The sequence below is a fragment of the Bos indicus x Bos taurus genome, chromosome X (assembly GCF_003369695.1).
Source record: "Bos indicus x Bos taurus breed Angus x Brahman F1 hybrid chromosome X, Bos_hybrid_MaternalHap_v2.0, whole genome shotgun sequence".
In the NCBI taxonomy this organism is placed as follows: domain Eukaryota; kingdom Metazoa; phylum Chordata; class Mammalia; order Artiodactyla; family Bovidae; genus Bos; species Bos indicus x Bos taurus.
In genome coordinates this window covers 87,899,839-87,925,726 of record NC_040105.1, presented here as the reverse complement: position 1 = coordinate 87,925,726, position 25,888 = coordinate 87,899,839, and the positions used below count along the sequence as shown (strand labels likewise).

The 25,888-nt window shown below is 41.8% G+C and overlaps 1 protein-coding gene across 2 annotated transcripts in view; it reads left to right on the top strand.

Moving 5' to 3' along the window:
• The window catches only part of ATG4A (autophagy related 4A cysteine peptidase), an 81,102-nt gene that overhangs the window by 49,502 nt on the left and 5,712 nt on the right, over nt 1-25,888 (top strand). Inside the window, exons 4-13 of one of the 2 annotated variants that reach the window (XM_027534990.1) lie at nt 221-292; nt 2,611-2,709; nt 5,732-5,833; nt 6,256-6,328; nt 9,486-9,565; nt 10,253-10,440; nt 10,563-10,641; nt 15,914-16,059; nt 17,752-17,808; nt 19,228-19,336. In XM_027534990.1, coding sequence (XP_027390791.1) covers nt 221-292; nt 2,611-2,709; nt 5,732-5,833; nt 6,256-6,328; nt 9,486-9,565; nt 10,253-10,440; nt 10,563-10,641; nt 15,914-16,059; nt 17,752-17,808; nt 19,228-19,336 — 1,005 coding nt within the window. The remainder of the gene's footprint in view (nt 1-220; nt 293-2,610; nt 2,710-5,731; nt 5,834-6,255; nt 6,329-9,485; nt 9,566-10,252; nt 10,441-10,562; nt 10,642-15,913; nt 16,060-17,751; nt 17,809-19,227; nt 19,337-25,888) is intronic. The other variant, XM_027534991.1, reaches the window with a different exon arrangement.

The window sequence follows — 25,888 nt, the reverse complement described above, 5'->3', positions numbered from 1 at the left end:
CATCATTGTAGCCAGTAGCTCTGGTCAAAATATAGGCGGGAGGAAATACTGAAATTATTTGGCTAAAATGAGACTGGGTTTCCTATGAATTTCCCTTAGCCTCATAACAATGGAAATGACTGGTTATTTGAAATTTAGTTTGCCCCTGGCTCAGAAATCAAAGACAGATATCTTTAGTTGGGATATGGTGATTTAATTTTAATTTCACATTTAATTACAGAAAAATCTAAGCTGTTGTCTGATATAAGTGCTCGTCTATGGTTTACATACAGGAGGAAATTTTCACCAATTGGTAGGTATATCATTTGTTATATTGTGCTTTCTTCCTTGTAGATAGCTTTCCTGAGGTTATCAGTGATATCATGGAAATCTCAGAATTACCAACTCACTATAGTGAAGAATTTAGTTTGGGGGAGTAGTTGATTAAGTCTTATGCTTCATACAGAAGTTTCATTGCCAATGCGCCCCAGCATGTATGGTTCCGTGGTGTTAATGTGTAATGCCGGTTTACTTTTGAGCCCACCTCCAAGTGTTTGGGCACTAGAGATATTGTTTTAAGTCTAAGAGCAACAAAACAGTCAAACTTTTAACTTGATACAGTCCACTGCTTTATGGAGTTATTTGATTATTAAAGATGACTTGTACCTTGAAGGAAAGAAAATAATTCTCTTGCTTTTTTTTCTTCCTATGATATGAAAACACTTTGCCACTGAGAAATGAATTATAGTGGATATCCTTGGAACTAATTCTAGGCAGTTAAGAATACCAGCTGCTGTCTAGAAAAAAGGACAGTTTAATGAGCTAAGTGAATAGGATCCCTCCAGAGAAAATTTGTAAAATGTTTGCAAACAGGGTTACTTCTTTCTAATCTTGTGGTCCTATAGAAAAGGATCACCAAACTCAGTTGGTGGAAGCTGTTCTCTTAGAGGAAACCTGTCTGACTGATTTTGTTTTGGGACTGGACCTAATAACTGGAGTGAAATCTATCTTTCTGATAAGTGTGAAAAATGAAGTTCACACACTTTTTTTTTTTTTTTTTGCTCTCCATAGGAAGTACCTGAGTAAAATACACAAAAGAACAATCTTTACTACCTAGTAATTCTAAACTGTTAACTTTTTCTGGATCTTGCAAGATCTTTGCAAGATTTGAAAACATTTGCAATTCAACTCTGACAATGTTTTGAAAGAGATGATCCCTTCTTTATGTGGGCTTCATTCCATATTTCCCTACTAATCTGGCCTATAATCCCACCATTAGCAAGAGCCAACGTACTCCACTTCCAGCTGACAAGTTGGCTCAACTCTCCTCATCTTGCTGTAGCAACTCTCCTTCAGTCCCCACAACAAAAGGAAAGGAGCAGCCATCTTGGACCACGTGTCTTACATGGCTGATGATGTCATTTACGGTTAGTCTTGTGAGACCATGCTTATAGCATACTTTTCCACTTCTGTGTTGGGAGAGGAAGCAATGAAAGCATAATGTCTCCTCTGCCATCCAAGTTGTCTCACTTCAAAGTACTTTGAAAAAGGATATTGAGTGCCCCACCCCCACCCCATGCCCGGCCACATATATAGGATTTTTGTTACATCAAGTGTTCTTTAAATGGAACCTGTTGTCTTATTAACTGGTTTTGTACCTTTTAAAAATATAGTATATTTCTAATTTATTAATAGTATTTTATATTAGGGCTTCCCTTGTACTCAGTGGTAAAGAATCTGCCTGCCAATGCAGGAGACACAGGTTCAATTCCTGGGTCAGGAGGATCCCCTGGAGGAGGAAATAGCTGCTCAATCCAGTATTGTTGCTGGGATAATCCCATGGACAGAGGAGCCTGGTGGGCCCCAGTCCATGGGGTTGCAAAGAGTCCACTTAGTGACTAAACAACAACATTATGACCATACTCATTATACCAAATATTTACATCATCTTGAATGAGTGGTAGAATACTTTTATAGATACTCTCTCATTTAATTCTTATAGTATCCACTGATAGTAGGCAAGGTATATGCTATTATCTCCAGTTTACAGATGAGACTTAGATTAGGTAAATAGAGACTGGTCTTCTGATGCCTAACCTAGGACTCTTTCCTCTATTTTACATTCTCCTTACCATTCAGAGCTTCATAATGTATATTTAGAATGGTCAAGAGCCTTCCAGATTTCCTTGACCATACTGATGATCAACTTTGGTAGCATTTATTCTTTAACTCAGATAAGATTGCCCTCCTCTGGAAGTGAACTGTGAAAAGCCAGATTTGGTCAGGCAGATGATGACATGTCATGGATTAAGTGTTGGTAGTCATACATGGTAGTCAGTCATCTACCAAAATTGAATGCATGCCTGGATGTCTCTAAGCAGAAAACATACAGGGCAGGTTTTGTTCATTTGTTTGTTTTGCCTTAGGTCACAGAACCCATTTTGGTTAACTCAGCATTATCTTTGCAAGTTCTACCCTGTAACAAACCTTGTTGGATATCTGGCTTTATCTCTTGCCTCTCTATTCTGAGTATGTGTGCCTATCTATATTGTATGATTCTCCAATATGCTGATGTTTCAGGAAAGGGCAGTTTAATGAACTCACATTCATTCTCATCCATTTTGCCAACAGGGGGAACAGGCCCTTCATCAGATGCTGGCTGGGGATGTATGCTACGCTGTGGACAGATGATGCTGGCTCAAGCCCTTATCTGCAGACACTTGGGAAGGGGTGAGTTAAATTTGTTCTGTCTTGGAGACCTCTGCAGTCACATTTACTGCTGATGGTTTAGCCTTGGTGCTAAAGGGAACACAGCTGCAGGTCCTGAAGTGCTCTCTGTAAGCCCAAGTGGTGGGGCTGACAAGTCAACAAACCCTCTCATGAGAAGGGAACAGCTTGCATTTCCTTGTAACTCACTAAGCCAGAGAGTTATTTTCCTGGGACAGAACTGAACATTGAGTCAAGTGTATCGAAGAGTTTGCATCTTCACTATTGTTCACGTGGGTTCTTAAACAGGTCAGATAACAAAAGGAGCAGGAAGAAGGGTGTGGTGGTGAGCCTGTTTTTTGACCTCATTTAAGTTATTTGGTGAAAGATGTCAGTGACCTAAAGGAAGTGGCTAATGAGGGAACCAGTGCTATTTTGGTGTGGGTTCACTGATGAGGTCCACTTGATAATGAAGGAATCCTTAAATTAGCTTTCTCAGGAGGCTGCTTTATTAAGAACTTCCCAATCCAACATTGTAAAGCAACTATATTCCAATAAATTAATTTAAAAAAGAAAAAGTTTAAAAAAAGAAAAAGTTACTATGTGAAGTAATAGATGTGTTAATTAAGTAGATTATGATAATCATTTCATAATGTATAGGTTCATTAAATTATCACATCATATATCCTTTTAAAAATCATGCTGTTTAAGCTAAACACATGCAATTTTTATTTGTCAGTCATACTTCAATAAAGCTTACAAAATTTTTTAAATAATAAAGGGTACACACTATCTTAAAATTAGAACCTTCCAGTAATCATTGTTGGAACACTTGAGTCTTGTTTTCTTAAGACATATGCATACTTCCCCGTGGGCTGACCTTGGTTAGATGCCAGTTCAGGAAGTTGGGTGAAAGTCTGGTTTGCCTTGGGGATGAGGGGATGAAAGGCCACCTTGGATGAGATCGGGCTGCTGAAATCTTCAGCTGTTACTCCTTGAGATTCAGAGGTACAACAACCGACTCCCTTTCCCTGACTGTACAACCTCACACATCCTCCTGTGGTTACAGAGAAGACTGGAGAAGAGTCTGGGGAGGCTTTAGGGCTTCATGCCTGCTTTTCAGGGTTTAGAATGTCCCGTGCCTGCGTCCCCTGGGTAGTATCATAATTTCTGTTTAACAGATGAGGAAATTGAGGCTCAGGAAATACGGTAACTTTCCCCAGGCTGAACAGCAAGAGACCTGGATTTGGGAATAGAATGCAGGTCTTCTGCCTTCTTGTCCAGTGATTTCTCTATTGTACATAGACTTCTTGGAACAGATCCATTCTTACTGTTTTTACTTTCTCATTTATGAAACACTTCAAGATGATTCTTCTGGAAATGAATTTTGTGGAGAGCAAACTGGGGGGTTTTCCCCACAATCAGCAGTCTCAACTGTTTTAATGTAAAAGCAAGAAGGCAATGGCACCCCACTCCAGTACTCTCGCCTGGAAAATCCCATGGATGGAGGAGCCTGGTGGGCTGCAGTCCATGGGGTTGCTGAGTCGGAAACGACTGAGCGACTTCACTTTCACGCATTGGAGAAGGAAATGGCAACCCACTCCAGTGTTCTTGCCTGGAGAATCCCAGGGACAGGGGAGCCTGGTGGGCTGCCGTCTATGGGGTCGCACAGAGTCGGACACGACTGAAGCGACTTAGCAGCAGCAGCAGGAAGAATGTGGAAATAGATCTCATAGCTAAGATATTCGAATGAGAAGATGTGATTTTATAAAGTATTTTGGAGCATTTCCTTTTTGGTTATTTTGCAGTTGAGGTGGGGTATTAGTTGACTTATCACTGTCATCAGTAAATATTTAGTGGTACATAGCAGCCAGCTAATCGGGATTTCCCCCAGAGTCAGACAGTTCATTAGCTGGTGAAAAACAGTTGAATGCTGTTCACCCTCTGAAGACTGCTGGATATAAAGTTTAAACATTTGGTTTCAGAAATACAAAAGCACACATCATTGTAAAACAACTATATGCCAAAAAAATTTTAAATGTTTAAAAATAAATAATAAAAATTGTTCCCCTATTGAAAAAAATTCTAAAAAAAAAAAAAAAGCAAAGAGAATTAAAGACTCTGGAGATAATGGCCTTTGCCTTCCAGTAGATTTCACTTGTGAATTCAAACACTTTCTAAAACCTCAGGAGAGAAATTTCTGTCTTGGAAGCCAACTAAGTCTCAGAAATCTGTCCCATTAGACAGAGTTCCTAGAGCTGAGGGAATGGGAACAGTGTGTCCTGTCCACAGAGGTGACGATGAGCGTTTTTTCAGAGTTGTCCTCAGCAAGTCATAAGCAGCCCCTGTAGAACTGGGGGGCTGTGCCTGAGGCATAGATCAGATCTCTACAGGTGTAATTATTTTAGTTTTGGTCATAAGGAAACCTTCAACACCTGATAGCAAAGGTATTTGTTTTTCCAAAGCTCAGTGTGGCCTTTTAAAAAGGCTGTGTAAAAAATGGCAGTGTGCATTTCTTTAAAAAACCTTCTTAGTTGCAAATTGTTTTTATTCCCCTGGAAATACTGGTGTGTCAGGATGGCACTTCCCCTCACCCGCCATGAGACTCTTGTCAGTGCTACTGGAATATACAAACCAAAGCCATTGGTGTTTGTGTGGACGTGAGACACTACAGTGTCTGAGTGAGACCCGGATATACTGCTGGGTTTTGAGGTGACATCCTGGTCACTGAATAGCTGACCAGGAAGGCCTTGTGTCCCTGTTTTCAAGTAATATTTATCCAACTCCAGCTCATGGGCAAAGTCAATTTTTTGGTCAACTTCTTGTCTTGTTTTTACTTTACACCCACTGAGTCTCTGAAAGAAATCCGTTTCCAGATGTCTTGGTCATCAATATTAAAGATACTTGGGAATATTCTGACCTGATCGTTCCCACTTTCTGGATGTAATGCCTTTGTTTTCCTTCTAACCTTGTAGTCAGAGTAAGACTGCAGAGATAACAAATGGTTATAAACATGATTTTAACTCTTTTTTTTTTCCCTAAAAAGACTGGAACTGGGAGAAACAGAAAGAACAACCCAAAGAATACCAACGAATCCTACAGTGCTTCTTAGATAGAAAAGACTGTTGCTACTCTATCCATCAAATGGGTAAGGTCACATGAGTAGTTTAAAGACTGTCTTTCTGTTGCATAGTCCAATTAAGAGGAAAGAAACACTGTGAAATTCAGCTTACTTTGCCTGTACTTGCTTTTCTTGTTTTTCAATTTAAAATATTTTATTTCATGTGGGATCTTTCATTTCAGCGCATGGAATCTTTTAGCTGTGGCATGTGAACTTAGTTGCATCAGTTCCCCAACTAGGGATTGAACCCAGGTCCCCTGCATTGGGAGCTAGGCATCTCAGCCCCTGGAGCACCAAGAAAACCCCTGTACTTGCTTTTCTTGTCCCCTGCTTTATATGTGGCTCCACTAAGTCATCTATCTACTTAATTATTTATGCAAAAAATTAGGAGTTTTTGGTTTGTTGAAAGACCTTTCACTAACATGTTTATTTTTTCCACATGAAAACAGCACAGATGGGCGTAGGAGAAGGGAAATCAATTGGCGAATGGTTTGGACCAAATACAGTTGCACAGGTGTTGAAGTAAGTAAAAAGGTTGGGCACGAGCCTTATTCTACTGTCTCCTATGCCTGCCTCCACCAACTCAGTATCCCATCAACCAAGCAGTTCTTGCCATCCCACTGAGCCACCAAACATCTGTACCATTTTGCTCAAATACTTCCTTGAAGTGTGTAATGTGTGTAGACAACTGTCTTTGTTTATCAGAGTTGTAGTCATGAGTATCAGTCCAGGTAGAGGCCCCTCAGTACTCATTCCGTATCCCCTTGATAGATTGGTGCTCAGACACTCAACCATCAGCCTGAGGGTCACTTTGAAGCCAAAGGGTTTGTACTAAGGAGGAGGGGGAAGCCTAAACCAGCCTAGGGAAGGCACAGACTCCCACTTTGTATGGTATTTTAAAAAATCTTCATTGATTCATTCAACATTTATTGGGCACCTCTACTATGCTAAGTATTAGGTGTACAAAAATAAATTAGGTATAATTCTTGCTTCAAGGGACTCACCACCTATTGGAAGACACAAACCCCAAGGGAGTCTTGGAATCAGTTTGTCATCTTTTAGTAAACTCAGGGTACCCCAGCATGGTCCTTTTGCCATTGTCCTATTAAGTCCCAGAATTCACCTCCCACAGCAAGAGGTAACATGGAGAGGCCAGGACCACTGCTTTGGAAATGAATGGGGTGAGTGGCATTGGCACTTACACCCACAGGCCACCTCACCTATTGTCACTGTCCTTCCTGACAGCCTATTACCAAATGGAAACTCCATGAGGGCAGAAATTGTGTTTTCCTTGTTCACGCCTATAACATTAGCACATGAAACCACCTGGTACCTGTAAGTGCTCAAAAAATACCTGATGAATGAGTGAATGAAAATGGCAGCCAGAGTTTGATGCTGATTTAGGCATCAGAAAATTAAAACCATCTAGCCTTCTATGGTCGGAGAAGGCAATGGCACCCCACTCCAGTACTGTTGCCCGGAAAATCCCATGGATGGAGGAGCCTGGTAGGCTGCAGTCCATGGTTTCGCTAAGAGTCGGATACGACTGAGCGACTTGACTTTCACTTTTCACTTTCATGCATTGCAGAAGGAAATGGCAACCCACTCCAGTGTTCTTGCCTGGAGAATCCCAGGGATGGGGGAACCTGGTGGGCTGCCGTCTCAGGGGTCGCACAGAGTCGGACACGACTGAAGCGACGTAGCAGCAGCAGCAGCAGCAGCCTTCTTTGGTTGCTACTTTAATTCTTAGGCTCTCTGGAGCATGATGACAGGACCTGCTTCATGCAAAATACAAATGGGCACTGTTTCAGTTATTAGCGAATCTTCAGTGAACTAGAATGTTTTGGAAATGTGCTTGTGAGAGGAGTAGTCTGGATTTCCTGGGGACCCAGGTGAAACCTATTATCTTGGAATCACCCTTTGCTAACAGTGCAGCCTCTCTGAGACCACTTTCTTACTTTAGTCTGTAGTGCCTTTTGGGCCATTGTTGGTTAGGTGAGTGAGGATCTGGTGGTATTTCAGGAACCACTGCAAGAAGCCAGGGTAGAAAGTATAAAAAATTGGAATGGCTGTGCTGATCCCAAAACCTAGTTTGATATTGTTGGTTTATAAATGATATCCCTCAGAATTTGCTTCTTTCTTCTAAAATTTGAACTTCCCAACAACAAGTCAATGGAAACATATATTTGAAAAAGAATTTAGGTGGATTCTTACTCATCATGAATGTTATTATCAGGAACAGCAGTATGTGATGATAATGATCATGTTATTATTATTTTGGGGAAAGATAAAATGAATGAAATGAAAATATAATGGTAACTAACCTCTTACTGGGAGCTACTTTAGTTTGCGAGAGAATGTGTTTTTGTTTCATTTTGTTGGTTGTTGAGACTGGGTTTTACCCCAAAATCCCATAGTAGCCAGGTTAAAAATGTCTTCTTCAAACTTGCTAGAGAAGAAAATAAGGGAGAAATAGACAACATATTTTCCTCAGATAATCTCTTTTTAAACGGGTTTTCTTTCTAATCTCCTCTGAAAGTGAAAGTCACTCAGTTGTGGCCAGCTCTTTGCAACCCTATGAACTATACAGTCCATGGAATTCTCCAGGCCAGAAGACTGGAGTGGGTTACCACACACTCCTCCAGGGGATCTTCCCAACCCAGCAATCGAACTGGGGCCTCCTGCATTGCAGGTGGATTCTTTACCAGCTGAGCCACCAGGGAAGCCTCTGAAGTCACGCAATTCAGCACAATCTATGGCTCTATCTATGTCTTCAGTTCTTGACCAACAAGGCCCAGCAAGTCTCCTGGGACAACATTCTTACTGCATTTGGGGAGGGACCGAAGAGATCATCTCCTCTATCTGTTTCTCTCTCTCTCTGGATTTCCCTGGGGCTTATTCTTCATATTATATATGCTTCTAAACAAATATATATATATATATATATACACACACACATGCGCGCACACACACACACATACACACACACATACATACATTCACACACACATATGCATGTGTGTGTGTGCTAAGTCATTTCAGTTGTGTCTGACTCTTTGCAACCCCATGGACTGTAGCCCACCAGGCTCCTCTGTCCATGGGGATTTCCAGGCAAGAATACTGGAGTGAGTTGCCATGCCCTCCTCCAGGGGATCTTCTCAACCCAGGGATCAAAACTGGGTCTCCTGAATCTCCTGCATTGCAGGCAGATTTTTTACCTGCTGAGCCAATAGGGAAGCCTATACACACACACACACACACACACACACACACACATATATATAAGTAACAGTTTTCCTTTTTTTTTTAAGCAATGAGTCAGAATGTCTCACATTTTAGAAAAGAAAACAAAATCTCTTGGGAGCAGGTGTACTGGTCCTCTCTTGCCCATTGGAGTAACATCATTTTGCAAGGCAGCCTGTTCCATTTTTATAAAAAGCAAGGCCTTCTTTCTGAGGCTCAGAAACAGTGACTCTGGCATTTTCAAAGTCCCTGGACATGGAATATTCCAGAGCTCGGTCAAAGGAGCCAGACCTGACCTGAATCCCACAGAGAGAACTACTTCTGTGTGGCTCAGCATTCGGTAACTTCTGGAACACTGGACATACATAGATGGTACTATTTTCTGTCGAGATGTCCATCTTCCCCAATTGTGACTTCATTGTATGTTGCTTTGCAGAAAACTTGCTTTATTTGACGAATGGAATTCCTTGGCTGTTTATGTTTCAATGGATAACACCGTGGTCATCGAAGATATCAGTGAGTCCTTGGCCAGTTTACCTTTTCGGGTGGTTGGGTATGGAGGTTCTTCTTTACCATTCAGAACATGTGGGGGCAAGAGAGGGAGAAAGAAAGAGAAAGAGAGAGAGAAAGAGAAAGAATAAACACACACACGTTCTCTCTAGCCCGCCCCTCTAGCAAGACAGGGGAGCACAGAGCTCTGGTTAATCATTCCCTGTGCCCTTTTTTCTCTTCCCTTTCAGCTTTCTGAAAGGGGAAAAAATGAGAGGATCTTTGGTGTGCTCAGTGAAGTACCAGATTCTTTCCCTGCAGGACACCCCAAGTGCAGATAATCAGTTAAACCACCCATGGGTCTTCTCTGGCCTCCCCTCCTCCACTGTACTCCCCAACATGGGGCTCGAGAGACCAACAGATACAGTCCCTGTTTCCAAGGCCCTTGTAGCCTAGTTGACAAATGAGATTCTCCCAATGAGCCCATCATATCTGGGGAGACACAAGGAGTGTTCATTTGTCAGAAGGAAGAGAAGTAAGGGCTGGACGAGTACCCGGGGCTTCCTGTAGCAAGTAGGGCAGCAGGGCCCAGGTGGCAGCGGGAAGGGCCTTCCAGGTGGGGACTGTCACGTCAGGTCTCCCTTAGTCTTGCCCATGGTGCATCTCTTAGGGCCGGGTACCCCTTTTTTACCTAGCCCTGTCTTCTGTTTCTAGAAAAAATGTGCCGTACCCTGTCCTTGAGTGCTGACACACCTGCCGAGAGGCCCCTGGAGTCTCTGACTGCTTCCAACCAAAGTAAGGGCCCCTCGGCCTGCTGCACGGCCTGGAAACCCTTGCTGCTCATTGTGCCCCTCCGCCTAGGCATAAACCAAATCAACCCCGTCTATGTCGACGCCTTCAAAGTAAGTCACACCTTTCCCCAAGCCGCCTGTGGCCCGCCCATCCCACCACCATCGTGAGCACGGAGATCCGTGAGCAGCAGTCCACAAGTGAGCTGAGAATCTTGCGTTCTTTTTCCCTCCAGGAGTGTTTTAAGATGCCACAGTCTTTAGGGGCATTAGGAGGAAAACCAAATAACGCCTATTATTTCATAGGATTCTTAGGTAAGAAAAGAGTAATCACAAGTAAGTCACCGTGGGCTAGGGGAGGGTGGGCACAACAAGGTCTGCAATTCCAGTTAGGAGGCCCTGGCCTAGCCTGGAGATGCTGTGGCCTATAGGCAGCTCATCCTGCCTGTAGGTGTTACAGGAGGGTAACACCTACCTGTGCCTCAGAGACCAGTGTCTCCGTCTCTTTCCCTCTCAATGTGATGGTTCCATGGCTGTGTTCACACTGGACGACCCCAAGGTCACAGCATTGCTTCAGCACCTCTTTTTTCCTCTGGGACCCAGAGCGGCAGGGCTTCACTTCCCTGGCCTTGCCGATCTCCTTCTTACTGGAGCTTGGGCATTTGGGCCAGGAGCCATCTTCTGACTTCCCAAGACCACACAGCTGGGCCTCCTAGGTTATTGTTCAGAGGCTTGACTGGGTGGAAATTAGAGGAGGTGAAAACAGAGGTATCCCTTTTATGATAATGGAGGCTCAGCCTTAAAACAGCTAACCTAATGTGGATCCTGATGAGCAGCCCGACATTCCTGCCTCAGTGGACACCTCTGGAAACCCCGCCATCTTCCTCACTAGCTGTGACCAGAGACATTGAAGGCCCTTGGCACAAAAAAGGAGCAGCCCGGCTCTTCTAAACTTTCACGTGCACACGAATCACCTTGAGATTAACATGCAGGTTCAGCAGGTCTGGGGTGGAGCCTGAGAGCCTGCATTTCTCACTAGGTAGGGCAGGTGCTGCTGGTGCCACACTTTGAGTACCAAGGGCCTACCTGGTTAGTGCGACAGAGTAAGGGAGCGATGTGGCCAGGGAAGCGGAATACCGCCACCTCTGGCAGGAGTGGGCTTTGAGGAACTTATGAGTTTAGGGTACAAAGGACAGCCAGAGCAGGCGTGGGGAATGGTGTGAGGGATGTGCAGAGGACACAGTGAGATGAGCTTGGCCACCCTCCCAACCCATCTCTTCCTCAGAGATTCAGAGAGGTGAGGTGAGTGGGAACAGACAGACCTGGCCCCTGTATGTGGCCTGCCTCCCACTGGCTCGGTGTGTGACAGAGTTCGCGAGGCAACTCTTTCAGTCTCAGGTTCCCTTTGTGTAAAATAGGGCTGACCCCCAGCTCACCATGTTGTCAGCTCACAGTAAAGCACTCAGTAAAGAGCCAGCCTAACCCCAATGCTTCTTTCAGCTGCTTACTCTTCACTCCTTAAGGTGGGGTTTCTCTGCAGTTGCTGGGCTCGCTCTCGAACGCTGCCACCTCCTGGTCGAGCTTGAGAACTACAGCTTGATGGAACACTTGAAACGTGGAGGCTTTTACTTTCTAAAGTTCAAAACCCAGTAGTTGGAGTTTTATAAATTTAGATGTTCTCTGTTTCTAAGCTTCTGGGTTCCTGTCAAAGGAACTCTTGCAAAAATCTATTTCCTATTGTCTGTGCTTGAAGACAAACTGAAAACTGATTGGAAAATAATTGTGGAGGGATCTCAATGAATTCCTGGGCACCCTGGCCTCCTTATCCCAGGTTACCCAGAGAGAATTTGCCAAGTTGTCATAGCTCTGCTTCTCCTGGGGGGGCCCTGGGCTGGGGAGACTTTGGTGGAGTTGGACTGCTTATGAAAGAGGTGTGACAATCCCCAGTTCCCAAAACAGAGGTTTACATAGTGTCCACTTGCCCATTAATTTCATAAATCTTTTGTTTAACCTTTACTTGAGGCTCCAAAGTCACCTCAACTCCCCCTTTCTGACTCACCCAGTTACTGTATTAGGTTTGGGGTGGGGGACCTGATTGATAGAACGTCTGAAGGGAGGGGACAGATGACAGCTTCCATTTTCTGAACCAGGAACTCTACAGAGGGTACTCTCTCTTCCTCCATCCCCCTTTCTCTCTCCATGTATGTGTGTATATATATATATATATATATAATTTATCATTATAATGGCTTCCCCAATGGCTCAGCAGGTAAATAATCTGCCTGCCATGCAGTAGATACAGGAGATGCGGTTCACTTCCTGGGTCAGGAAGATCCCCTGGAGGAGGAAATGGCAACCCACTCCAGTATTCTTGCCTGGAGAATTCCATGGACACAGGAGCCTGGTGGGCTACAGTCCATGGGATCACAAAGAGTCGAACACGACTGAGCACATATACTGATCATTATATTGTTTATGATATATAAATATATATTTATATAATATATTAAAATATAAATACATTTATAGAGAGATACAGATTAGTATCAATAGTTATATAGAGATGGGGCTTCCCTGGTGGCTCAGTGGTAAAGAGTCTGCCTGCAATGCAGGAGACAACAGGTTCAGTCCCTGATCTGTGAAGATCCCCTGGAGAATGAAATGGCAACCCACTCCAGTATTCTTGCCTGGGAAGTCCCATGGACAGGAGCCTGGTGGACTACAGTCCATGGAGTCGCAAAAGAGTTGGACACAGCTTAGTGACTAAGCAACATGAATATAGAGATGTATCTAGCTGTAGATAGATAGATAGGTTTAACGCTGAGGGGTAGAGATAATTATTTCCATTTATGCCTAGTGGAAAACTTAGAGGGGTCGTTTCCTCAAGGTCACTGAGCTCAAAAGTAACAAAGCCAGAATTTGACCCCAATTTGGCTGTCTGTGCTAACATACCCCCTTGCTTCTCTTTTGGAGAAGGCAATGGCACCCCACTCCAGTACTCCTGTCTGGAAAATCCCATGGATGGTGGAGCCTGGTAGGCTGCAGTCCATGGGGTCGCTGAGTCGGATACAACTGAGCGACTTCACTTTCACTTTTCACTTTCATGCATTGGAGAAGGAAATGGCAACCCACTCCAGTGTTCTTGCCTGGAGAATCCCAGGGACGGGGGAGCCTGGTGGGCTGCCGTCTATGGGGTCACACAGAGTTGGACACGACTGAAGTGACTTAGCAGCAGTAGCAGCAGCAGCTAACATACCCCCTTGCTTCTCTAGTGGTCTCTTGCCCAGTAGGAAGCTGGGAGATGCTCCTGGTGTACAAGACTGTGGCCTGGCTGGGCGATTTTTTCTGCTTAGAGAAGAGATGTTTGTCTCCTGTGGTTTGGTAGAGGGTGCCACCTGGAGCTCTTGTCACATGAACTGGGTGTCTACAGATGGTGGACCTGCCTGCTCCTTCTTCTCGGGCCTCGTCGGAGACCTTGATACAGTCCCCATGTAATTTCTAGGGCTTTTTCAATCTACTGTATCTCTTTTAAGCAATGTCAGAAATAGTCCAGCCCACAGAGCTCCACTACACATTCATGTATACATACACATACAGATATACACAAACACATGGAAAAGGGCCAGACTCAGAGAGGACACTGTTATTATTCCTAGTACCTTAAACCAAACGCTTCGCTGGTGGCTCAGCACTAAAAGAATCTTCCTACCAATGCAGAAGACGCAGGATCCTCTGGAGGAAGAAATGCTTTCTTTCCTGTCAAAGATTGACCACTGGTTTGAACTAAAAACTTGGGCTAGTCAGTAAGTTACTTTATTTCTATAAATAAGTCTGTGATCCACATCTATTGACCAAGTCCTGACGAAGTCAGATACATGGCTGTGCAATTTTTGAATGAGCATGTGGGCATGCTTAGTCACTCAGTCATGTCTGACTGACCCCATGTTTGCGACCCCATGGACTATAGCCTGCAGGCTCCTCTGTCCATGGGGATTCTCCAGGCAAGAATACTGGAGTGGGTTGCCAAGGCCTCCTCTAGGGGATCTTCCCAACTCAGGGATTAAACTCAGGTCTCCCACGTTGCAGGCAGATTCCTTACTGTCTGAGCCACCAAGGAAGCCCAAAGGAGCATGAACCCATGCAAAAAAATCACATAATAAAGCTGTTTTACAGAAGAGTCAATTCACTCAGATCATTTAAGGGGATTCCCTGCTGGCTCAGACAGTAAAGAGTCTTCTCACAATGTGGGAGACCTGGGTTCGATCCCTGGGTCAGGAAGATCCCCTGGAGAAGGAAATGGCAACCCATTCCAGTATTCTTTCCTGGAAAATCCCATGGATGGAGAAGCCTGGCAGGCTACATACCATGGGGTTGCAAAGAGTCTGAGCAAGATACATCCTGAGTTTGTATTGTATTTCAAGCAGTTCACAGAAGTGAGATCTTCCCATTCTGATAATACTCTCTGTGAACCAACTAGAACAGGCCCAGTGACCCCAGTTTAAAAACAAGAAAATTAAGACAGAGTGGAGTGGTTTGTCTTAGGTTTGTGATAGAGACAAATTAAACTTGGCATCAGATGTCACAAACACTCTTTGCCAACAGAAGCACTTAGATGTACCCAACACAATCGTGAATGCCATTCCAGAGACCTTTGGGGTGTCCTTCCCTACCCCATCCCCCTGCCTCAGACAGATCTCTCTTTGCTTCCCTAACCCAGTCTAGAACACAGAGGCCCACTTGGTTCTCAGGCCTGGACAGTGAGGTTGGGGTGCTCCCTTAGGTACATCAGCTCATGATCTTTAGTGGTACTCTCAACCCTTTGAATATCAGATGAAAGTAGAGATTTTATTATCCCAAATCCCCCCCAAGTCATTATTGGGCTAGACATTTTCCTTTTGATGAAGCATTGTTTTTTCTCCCATTTGTAACAGCTGATCATCTCAAACTGAGTTTTCCCAGTGAGGTGTATCTGTGCTTATACTCATGTGACCAAGCAGTGCCTTCTGACAGGAATTACTGACTTTCTAACACTGACTAACTTGCTAGCAAATTAAGACCAGAAGTCACCTCCCTGGTATCTCATCTGTGGCACAGTCAGCATTCCCATTTCTTTGGGAGGCCAAGGCCTTTTTCTTGCCCAGATGTGCTCTATGACCATAGGTCTAAGAACCTATGGTCTAGAGCAATGTGCTTTCCAGTGTTGAAAGAGTCAGGAAGCTTCCCTAATGGCACCTGGACTCATGGCCTGGTGATTCCACCTACCACCTCTTGGCTACTGCTGCTCACCGAGCCCGCCATGTCATCTGTGGTTGCTCATTCCTCCCTTGTCCCCAAACCTGTCCCTTTCCATTTTTGTTCTTGGACTTTGAGGAGATGTAAATGCTAGGGCAAATCTTCACATGGAATGACTGGCTTTGAGGGTGAGTGGCTTCCTTTGAGCATGTTTACTCTCCTTCGGGCTTTCTGTTATCTCATTCCCATTGTCACCAAGGGAGGGGTTAGGACAACCAGAGTGACCCTTCCAAGGACAGCAGTGGGGCCAGGGCGGGTGATTCTTCAAAGGCTAATCAGGTGTCATTCAAAACAGGTGATGAGCTCATTTTCCTGGACCCTCACACAACCCAGACCTTTGTTGACACTGAAGAGAATGGAACGGTTGACGACCAGACTTTCCATTGTCTGCAACCCCCGCAGCGGATGAACATCCTGAACTTGGATCCTTCCGTAGCATTGGTTGGTATCTGAAGGTTGGGTGGGCCAAGAGACACACCGCTGCCCTGTCACAGTTTGGTTCCCTGGGAGTTATCCAGGTTGTTAGATAGGATGGCAAGAGAATATTTGCTTCCCACACCCACAAGAGGTAGTGTTATGTAGTGTAGCAGGAAGGAATGGGCCCTGAAGCCGAGTTGCTCCAGTTAGGATCCAAGCCACTTACCAGCCATGGACTGAGGGGGAGTCCCTCCTTAACTTGAGCTTTGGCCTTCTCATCCCTCCCATGGGCAAAACAGTTGTTCCTTCCTTGTAGACTTGTGTGAGGTATGCTATGTGTAAGGTACTTAGCACAGTGCCCAGCATATTGTAAGCATTCTAGAAATGTTGGTTATTATTACTCTTACCATCTTTCTCCGTTTTCCTTCTTGCCCCCTAAATATTGCCACCCAGGCACAGGGAATAAGGTGAAACATAGGGAGGGAGATAAGAGGCCAAGACCTCCTGGGTGGAAAATGTCCATTCCTCTGGGCACACAATCCAGGAAGTTGCAGGGTTCCCCCCACCCACCCCTGGAAGAATGTCTGCTGTTGACACATGGAAGGGGCAGCTGTCTGGGAACTAGCCAGTGGTTCTGAGGCCTGTCTGAATCCTCTCTTCCAGTTTAACTTGATTGTCAGGGTGCCAGTGGTAGAGAGCTGACAAAGTCCTCCTCTTGTTTTGGACCATTCTTTTAGTTCTGTAGGATGTTCTGAGGATGGATAAAGAGGCCCATGGTTCTCTTTATTCTAACAGATATTTTCCTTAAGGTCAAAGCCACCTTACTAATTAATGCCTCTAGTTAAAAGTACTATTTGGCTTTTGTCTGCTGGTTTTATTACATTGTTTTTTTTTCTAGGTAGGTATATTTGTGCACTGAATGTAATGGAATTAACCCTGTGCTTTGGAGATTGGTTTTCATGTTAGTATATCTCACAGTGTGAAGTGGGAGACAGGGAGGGAAAGGGATAGGGTGAAAGGGAAAGGGACAGAATAAGAGTGAGAAGCAGAGAGAGAGAAAATATGAATGAGCATGTGTGTGTCCTAGTGAGGCACTGATCTGGGAGAGTGATAAACTTCAATCTTCCTCCTTATTGCTGGGAGGATAGAGCCAAAGGAAGTGGCCCGCATGTTGTGTCACGACTCTGGGCCAACGGCTCCGTCTTGCAATACATAAGGCCTGCCTTGGTACCCCTGACCAGTTCTTCTTTTTTAAATTGGAATATAATTGCTTTACAATATTGTGTTAGTTTCTGCTGTACAACAATGTGAAGCAGCTATATGTATACATATATCCCCTCCTTCTTGAACCTCCCTCCCACCCTCTACATCCCACCCCTTTAGGTCATCACAGAGCACCGAGCTGAGCTCCCTGTGCTATACAGCTGCTTCCCACTAGCTAATTAACACATGGTGGTCTACGTGTGTGTGTGTGTGTGTGTGTATGTCAATTCTGATCTCCAAATTCATCCCACCCTCACCTTCTCCCCGACTGTGTCCATATGTCCGTTCTCTAGATAGGAGGGCTTTTTTTGAGGCAAGATAATTTTGGATGAATAACAAATTAGAGAAGGGACATTCGTATATAAATGGCCAATAGGGAACTGGAGATATGAGATGGGTAGTGTATATATATCATGAACAGTTCTAAGTTGTCTTCTTTTGCTTCCCCCCAAGGGGTTTTTCTGCAAAGAAGAAAAAGACTTTGATAGCTGGTGTAGCCTTGTTCAGAAGGTAAAGATCTATGTTTTTCTCAGTCTTAAAAAACCAAATGTTTTTCAACATAATTCCTTTCCAAAACGGTTTTTCATGGTAACAAATCCAGCCTGATATGACATTATTGCAAGAGAAAGAAACTAAGATATGGGGAATTATACAGAACTTTGGGGAAACCAAAGGAAAACTTTGGTGTGAAATATGCTTACTTTGTCAAATGAGTGATATTTTTAGCTACTGCATGTTCCATCTCATTGAGGTTATGAGTCAATGAAATCTTCAACTAATTACCATTTTAACCTAAAAATGTTAGCTTCATATAGGTCAGCCTAAATTCTTCTATACTCTGATTATAACGTTGAGGTGGTTGGATAAACCAAACTACTCTTCTCTTTGTTTCATGGTTCATTTACAGTTTAGTGTATTCCATTATGGTTTAAGGGGCTTACCTTTCTAGTAACTGTTTTATTTATATATTGATAAAATATAGACACACTGCCACTTAAAGGAAACACAGTTTGCAGAAATCTGTGTAAATATGAAAGCAAGCTATTCTTTTTTCTTGGACACTTTATGTCAAAAGATATTTATTGTTTTGCTGGCTCCTAATCTTTGTATCTGCCCCCCTCATCATTCGCTTCTAACACATGCCAGTTTTGTGGGAGACATTGATCAATGGTTATTGAAAGAATGAAGGGAGATCATAGGGAGCAGTCTAAAGAGCCCTGGGTGGGGTGGCAGGAGACATAATTCTCTTATCTGCAAAACAGAGGGGTTGGAGAGATGGGATCCCAGAGCCTCTCCTAAGTGTAAGGATGGAAGATTTTTCTTCACAGGTAAACAAATAATTCCAAAGTCCCCAGCTGAATCTGAAACCCCAGTTAATGATTGACTGAGACATCATGGAGAATTATTTTCTAAAATTAGTTCAGAATGCAGCAAAACTGTATATCCCATTTAACATTAGAAAGAAAAATTTCTGATAAGATCAAGGTCTTTAAATTAGGACATATACCATATGTTTTGGACTAAAACTGAAATCATGCCAACATGTACTGATGTTCTTTGGGGGCAGATTTAATTAATTAACCCACATTTCTTTGGAGCCAACACTTCAGGAACATATTATCCCTAAGTTGAGTTGGTCCCGTGCAACTGGCAAATGACCTGAACCTTATGATGGAGCACAGGCAGTGGGTACTAGCCTTCCATCAGATCCCTCCCACCAGTATCCTTTCTTCCCTGGCCAAAAGTATCTAGAATTGAAGAGGGATGGGTCTTCAGATGGGTCTGGTACAGGATGGGTATATTTGTTGAGCCTGTGCTTTCACCTTTCAATAACCAGATCACTCTCTTGGGGTTTGGAGTCATATATTGCCAATTGGACAGAAATGTAGTGACTCTGCAGTGTTTACAACTGATTCTATGTCTCCTCAGGAAATTTTAAAGGAAAATTTAAGGATGTTTGAATTAGTTCAGAAACATCCATCACATTGGCCTCCCTTTGTTCCTCCAGCCAAGCCAGAAGTAACAACCACAGGGGCAGGTAAGCTGTTATTCAGAAGCTCTCTGGCCAGCAGACCCTTGGATAGCAGTTGTTTTATGAGACAGAAGCAATTGTGGGTCATGCTTTCTGTGGAATGAAAATTTCTACTGTTGGATTGATCAAAGAATGGTATTTCTTCTGATGAACTGATACTTAGCAATTTCAAAGAATAATAGTAAAAGAAAATAAGCTCCATGGAAAATCAAAATGAGTAGAATTTCTTTTTTTTCATGGTCTGGTTTAGAAAACAAATCAGAGGACATGGGTAATTCAAAAGGTTCCTCAAAGATCTTACAGAGCCTCATCTTCATCATAGTGAACAGGACTGTGCAACAAGTCTAGTTCATTTCTTTTTTTAATTGATGTATAGTTGATTTACAGTGTTGTGTCAATTTCAAGTATACAGTAAGGTGATAAAGTTTTTCAGTTTATTTTCTATTACTGGTTATTATAAGGTATTAAATATAGTTCCTTTTGCTATACAGTAGGTTCCTATTTATTTATTTTATATATAGTAGTATATATCTGTTAAACCCAAACTTCTAATTTGTAGCCCCCCCCCTTTCCCTTCTGGTAACCATAAATTTGTTTTCTATGTCTATGGGTCTATTTCTGTTTTATAAATAAGGTCATTTGTATCATTTTTTAGATTCCACAAGTAAGTGATATCGTGTGGTATTTACCTTTCTCTTTCTGACTTAGGTTACTTAGTATGATAATCTTTAGGTCCATCCATGTTTCTGCAAATGGCATTATTTCATTCTTCTTTATGGCTGAGTAATATTCCATTACATATACATGCATGTGTGTGTATACATATATTATATATACTGCTGCTGCTAAGTTGCTTCAGTCATGTCTGACTCTGTACGACCCCATAGACCGCAGCCCATCAGGCTCCCCCGTCCCTGGGATTCTCCAGGCAAGAACACTGGAGTGGATTGCCATCTCCTTCTCCAATGCAGGAAAGTAAAAAGTGAAAGTGAAGTCGCTCAGTAGTATCCGACTCTTAGCAACTCCATGGACTGCAGCCTACCAGGCTCCTCCGTCCATGGGACTCTCCAGGCAAGAGTACTAGAGTGGGATGCCATTGCCTTCTCCGATTATATATACACACCACATCTTATTTATCCACTCACCTGTAGATGGGCATTTAGGTTGCTTCCATGTCTTCACTATTGTAAATAGTGCTGCTGTGACCATTGGGGTGCATATATCTTTTTGAATTAGATTTTTCATCTTTTCTGGATCTATGCCCAGGAGTGTGACTGCTGGATCATAGGGTAACTCTATTTTTAGTTTTTTAAGAAACTTCCACACTGTCCTCCATAGTGGCCACATCAATTTATATTCCCAGCAATAGTATAAGAGGGATCCCTTTTCTCCATATCCTGTCCAGCATTTATTATTTGTAGATTTTTTTGATGATGGCCATTCTGAGCAGTGTGAGGTGATACCTCATTGTAGTTTTAATTTTCATTTCTCTAATGCTTAGTGATATTGAGCATCTTTTCATGTGCCTGTTGGCCATTTGTATGGCTTCTTTGGAGAAATATCTATTTAAGTCTTCTGCTTGTTTTTTGATTGGGCTGTTTGTTTTTTGATACTGAGCTATATGAGCTGTTTGTGTATTTGAAAGTTAATCCCTTGCAGTCACATCATTTGCAAATATTTTCTCCCAGTCCATAGGTAATCTTTTTGTTTTGTTTACAGTTTCCTTTGCTGTGCAAATGTTTTTACGTTTAATTAGGTCCCATTTGTTTATTTTTACTTTTGTTTCCATTACTCTAGGAGATAGATCCAAAAAAATATTGCTGAAATTTATTTCAGAGTATTCTGCCTATGTCTTCCTCTAGGAGTTTCATAGTATCCAGTCCTACATTGAGGTGTTTAATTTATTTTGAGTTTATTTTTTGTATATGGTATTAGAGAATATTCTGATTTCATTCTTTGTCATGTAACTGTCCAATTTTCCCAGAACCACTTATTCAGGGAACTGTCTTTTCTCCATGGTATATTCTTGCCTCCATTGTAGTAGATTGGGTTTCCCTGATAGCTCAGCTGATAAAGAATCCACTTGTAATGCAGGAGACCCTGATTTGATTCCTGGGTGGGGAAGAGCCACTGGAAAGGGATAGGCTACCCACTCCAGTATTCTTAGGTTTCCCTGGTAGCTCAGATATAAAGAATCCCTTGGATTCCCTTGGAGAAGGGAACAGCTACCCACTCCAGTATTCTGGCCTGGAGAATTCCATGGACTGTATAGTCCATGGGATCGCAAAGAGTCAGATTTGACTGAGCAACTTACACTTGTTGTAGATTAATTAATCCTAAGTGCATGGGTTTATTTCTGGGCTTTCTGTCCTGTTCCGTTGATGTATGCTTCTGTTTTTGTGCCAGTACCATACTGTTTTGATGACTGTAGCTTTGTAGTATAGTATGAAATCAGGGAGCATGATTCCTTTGGCTCTGTTCTTCTTTCTCAAGAATGCTTTGTCTGTTTGAGGTCTTTTCTGTTTTCACACAAATTGGAAAGTTTTTTTGTTCTAGTTTTGTGAAAAATGCCATTGTTAATTTGTTAGGGATTACATTGAATCTGTAGATTGTGTTGGGTAGTATGGTGATTTTAACAATATTAATTCTTCCAATCCAAGAACATGGTATATCTTCTCATCTGTTTGTGTCATCTTTAGTTTCTTTCATCAGCATCTTATAGTTTTGGGAGTACAGGTGTTTTGCCTCCTTGTGTAGATTTATTCCTAGGTATTTTATTCTTTTTAATGTGATCAGATCAGATCAGTCACTCAGTCGTGTCCGACTCTTTGCGACCCCATGAATCGCAGCACGCCAGGCCTCCCTGTCCATCACCAACTCCCGGAGTTCACTCAGACTCACGTCCATTGAGTCAGTGATGCCATCCAGCCATCTCATCCTCTGTCGTCCCCTTTCTCCTCCTGCCCCCAATCCCTCCCAGCATCAGAGTCTTTTCCAATGAGTCAACTCTTCCCATGAGGTGGCCAAAGTACTGGAGTTTCAGCTTTAGCATCATTCCTTCCAAAGAAATCCCAGTGCTGATCTCCTTCAGAATGGACTGTTTGGATCTCCTTGCAGTCCAAGGGACTCTCAAGAGTCTTCTCCAACACCACAGTTCAAAAGCATCAATTCTTCGGTGCTCAGCCTTCTTCACAGTCCAACTCTCACATCCATACATGACCACAGGAAAAACCATAGCCTTGACTAGACGAACCTTTGTTGGTAAAGTAATGTCTCTGCTTTTGAATATGCTATCTAGGTTGGTCATAACTTTCCTTCCAAGGAGTAAGCGTCTTTTAATTTCATGGCTGTAGTCACCATCTGTAGTGATTTTGGAGCCCATTAATGTGATACTAAGTGGGATTATTTCCTTAATTTCTCTTTCTGATAGTTCATTGTTAGTGTACAGAAATGCAATAGATTTCTGTATGTTAATCTTGTACCCTGCAACTTTACCAAATTTGTTGATGATCTCTAGTAGTTTTCCGATGGCATCTTTAGGATTTTCTATGTATAGTATCATGTCATCTGCAAACAGTGACAGTTTTACTTCTTTCTTTCCAATTTGGATTACTATTATTTCTTTTTCTTCTCTGATTGCTGTGGCCTGGATTTCCAAAACTATATTGAGTGAAAGTGGCAAGAGTAGGCATCCTTATCTTGTTCCTGATCTTAAAGGGAATGCTTTCAGCTTCTTGCCATTGAATATGATGTTTAGCTGTGTGTTTGTCATATATGGCCTTATTATGTTGAGGTATGTTCCTTCTATGTCCACTTTCTGGAGAGTTTATATCATAGATGGATATTGAATTTAATCAGAAGCTTTTTCTGCATCTATTGAGATGATCATATGGTTTTCATTCTTTAATTTGTTCATGTGGTATATCATATTGATTTGCAGATATTGAAAAATCCTTGCATCCCTGGGATAAATCCCACTTGGTCATGGTGTGTGATCCTTTCAATGTATTGGAGTCAGTTGGCTAGTATTGTGTTGAGGATTTTTGCATCTATGTTCATCAGTGATATTGACCTGTAATTTTCTTTTTTGTGTGTGATATCTTTGTTTGGTTTGGTGTCTGGGTGTTAGTGGCCTCATAGAATGAATTCAGAAGTGTTTCTACCTCTGCAATTTTTTAGAATAGTTTGAGAAGGATAGCTGTTAACTCTTCTTTAAATGTTTGGTAGAATTCACCTGTGATGCCATCCAGTCTTGGACTTTTGTTTGTTGGGAATTTTTAAATTTCTGATTCAATTTCTGTACTGGTAACTGGTTTATTCATAGTTTCTGTTTCTTCCTGGTTCAGTCTTGGGAGATTGTACCTTTCTAAGAATTTTTCCATTTCTTCTAGACTATTTTATTGCTGTGTAGTTGCTCATAGTAGTCTCTTAAGATCTTTTGTATTTCTGTGGTGTAAGTTGTAATTTCTCTTTTTTCACTTCTGATTTTATTGATATGGGTTCTCTCCCTTTTTTTCTTGATGAGTCTGGCTAAAGGTTTATCAGTTTTTTTATCTTTTCAAAGAACCAGCTTTTGGTTTTATTGATCATTTCTATTTGTTTTTTTAGTCTCTGTTTCATTTCTGCTTTGATCTTAATGATTTATTTCCTTCCATAACTTTGGGTACTGTTTGTTCTTTCTCTAGTTGTTTTAGGTGTAAGTTTAGGTTGTTCGAGATTTTTCTTATTTCCTGAGGTAAACTTATATTGCTGTAAACTTCCCTCTTAGAAGTGCTTTTGCTGCAACCCATAAGTTTTGGATCATTGTATATTCACTTTCATTTGTCCCTAGGTACTTCTAAATTTCCTCTTTGATTTCTTCAGTGATCCATTGGTTGTTTGGTATCATATTGTTTAACCTCCACGTGTTTGTGGATTTTTGCAGTTTTTTTCTTGTAGTTGATTTCTAATCTCATAGAGTCTGGTTGGAAAGATGCTTGATATGATTTTAGTTTTCTTAGATTTACCAAGGCTCATTTTGTGGCCAGGAGAATGTCCCATGTGCACTTGAAAAGAATGTTCTGCTGTTTTTTGATGGAATGCTATATAAATACCAATTAAGTTCATTTGGTCTCATGTGTTATTTTAATAACTGTGTTTCCTTATTGATTTACTGTCTCAATGATCTGTCCATTGATGTAACTAGAGTGTTAAAGTTGCCTACTATTATTGTGTTACTATCAATTTCTCCTTTTATAACTGCTATTATTTGCCTTATATATTAATGTACTCCTGTGTTGGGTACATATATATTTGCAATTTTTATATTTTCTTTTTGGATGCATCCCTTGAATCCCTTGATTCATCCCTTGTAGTGTCCTTCTTTGTCTCTTGTCACAGTCTTCATTTTAAAGTTTATTTTATCTGATGAGTATTGCTATTCTTGCTTTCTTCTGATATCCATTTGTGTGAAATACCTTTTTCTATCCCCTTACTTTCAGTCTGTATATGTCTGTAGATCTGAAGTGAATATGTTGTAGGCAGCATATATATAGGTCTTGTTTTTGAATGCATTGAGCCAGTGTGTGTCTTTTGGTTGGAAAAATTTAGTCCGTTTGCATTTAAAGTAATTATTGATATGTGTCTTATTGCGATTTTGTTAATGGTTTTGGGTTTGTTTTCGTAGGTCTTTTTCCCCCTTTTTCTTCTTTTGTTCTCCTGTGATTTGATAATTACCTTTAGTGTTATGTTTGGATTCCTTCTTTTTGTGTGTGTGTATCTATTATAGATTTTTGGTTTGTGGTTTTTGTTTAAGTCTGTATATAAATGTGACTATTTTAAGTTGCTGATCTCTTAATTTCAAATGCATCTTAAATACTGTGCATTTGTACTCTCTTCCCCTCATGATTACTGTTTTTGATATCATGTTTTACATCTAATTGTTTTTTGAATCCTTTATCTGCTTATTGTAGATACAGGTGACTTTACAAGTGTTTTCTTTTAACCTCCTTACTAGTTTTGTCTGAATGATTTTCTACCTTTACTGTATGTTTGCCTTTACCAGTGAGCTTTTTCATTTTGTAATTTTATTGTTCTTATTTGTGATCTTTTTTTTCCATGCAAAGAAGTCCTTTAACATTTATTGTAAAGCTGGTTTGGTGGTGCTGAATTCTTTTAGCTTTCCCTTGTCTGTAAAGCTTTTGATTTTTCCATCATATCTGAATGAGAATCTTTTTCTTGGTTGTAGGTTTTCCCCTTTTATCACTTTAAATATATTGTGTCACTCCCTTCTGGCCTGCAGAATTTCTGCAGAAAAATCAGCTAATAGCCTTATGGGAGTTCCCTTGTATGTTATTTGTTTTCTCTTGCTGCTTTTAGTATTCTCTCTTTATCTTTGATTTTTGTAATTTTCATTACATCATGTCTTGGTGTGTTCCTCTTTGTGTTCATCTTGTATGGGACTCTCTGCACTTCCTGGAGTTGGATGCTTGTTTCCTTTCCCAGGTTAAGGAAGTTTTTAGCTGTTATCTATTCTAATATTTTCTCAGGTCTTTTATCTCTCTCTTCTTCTGGGACCCC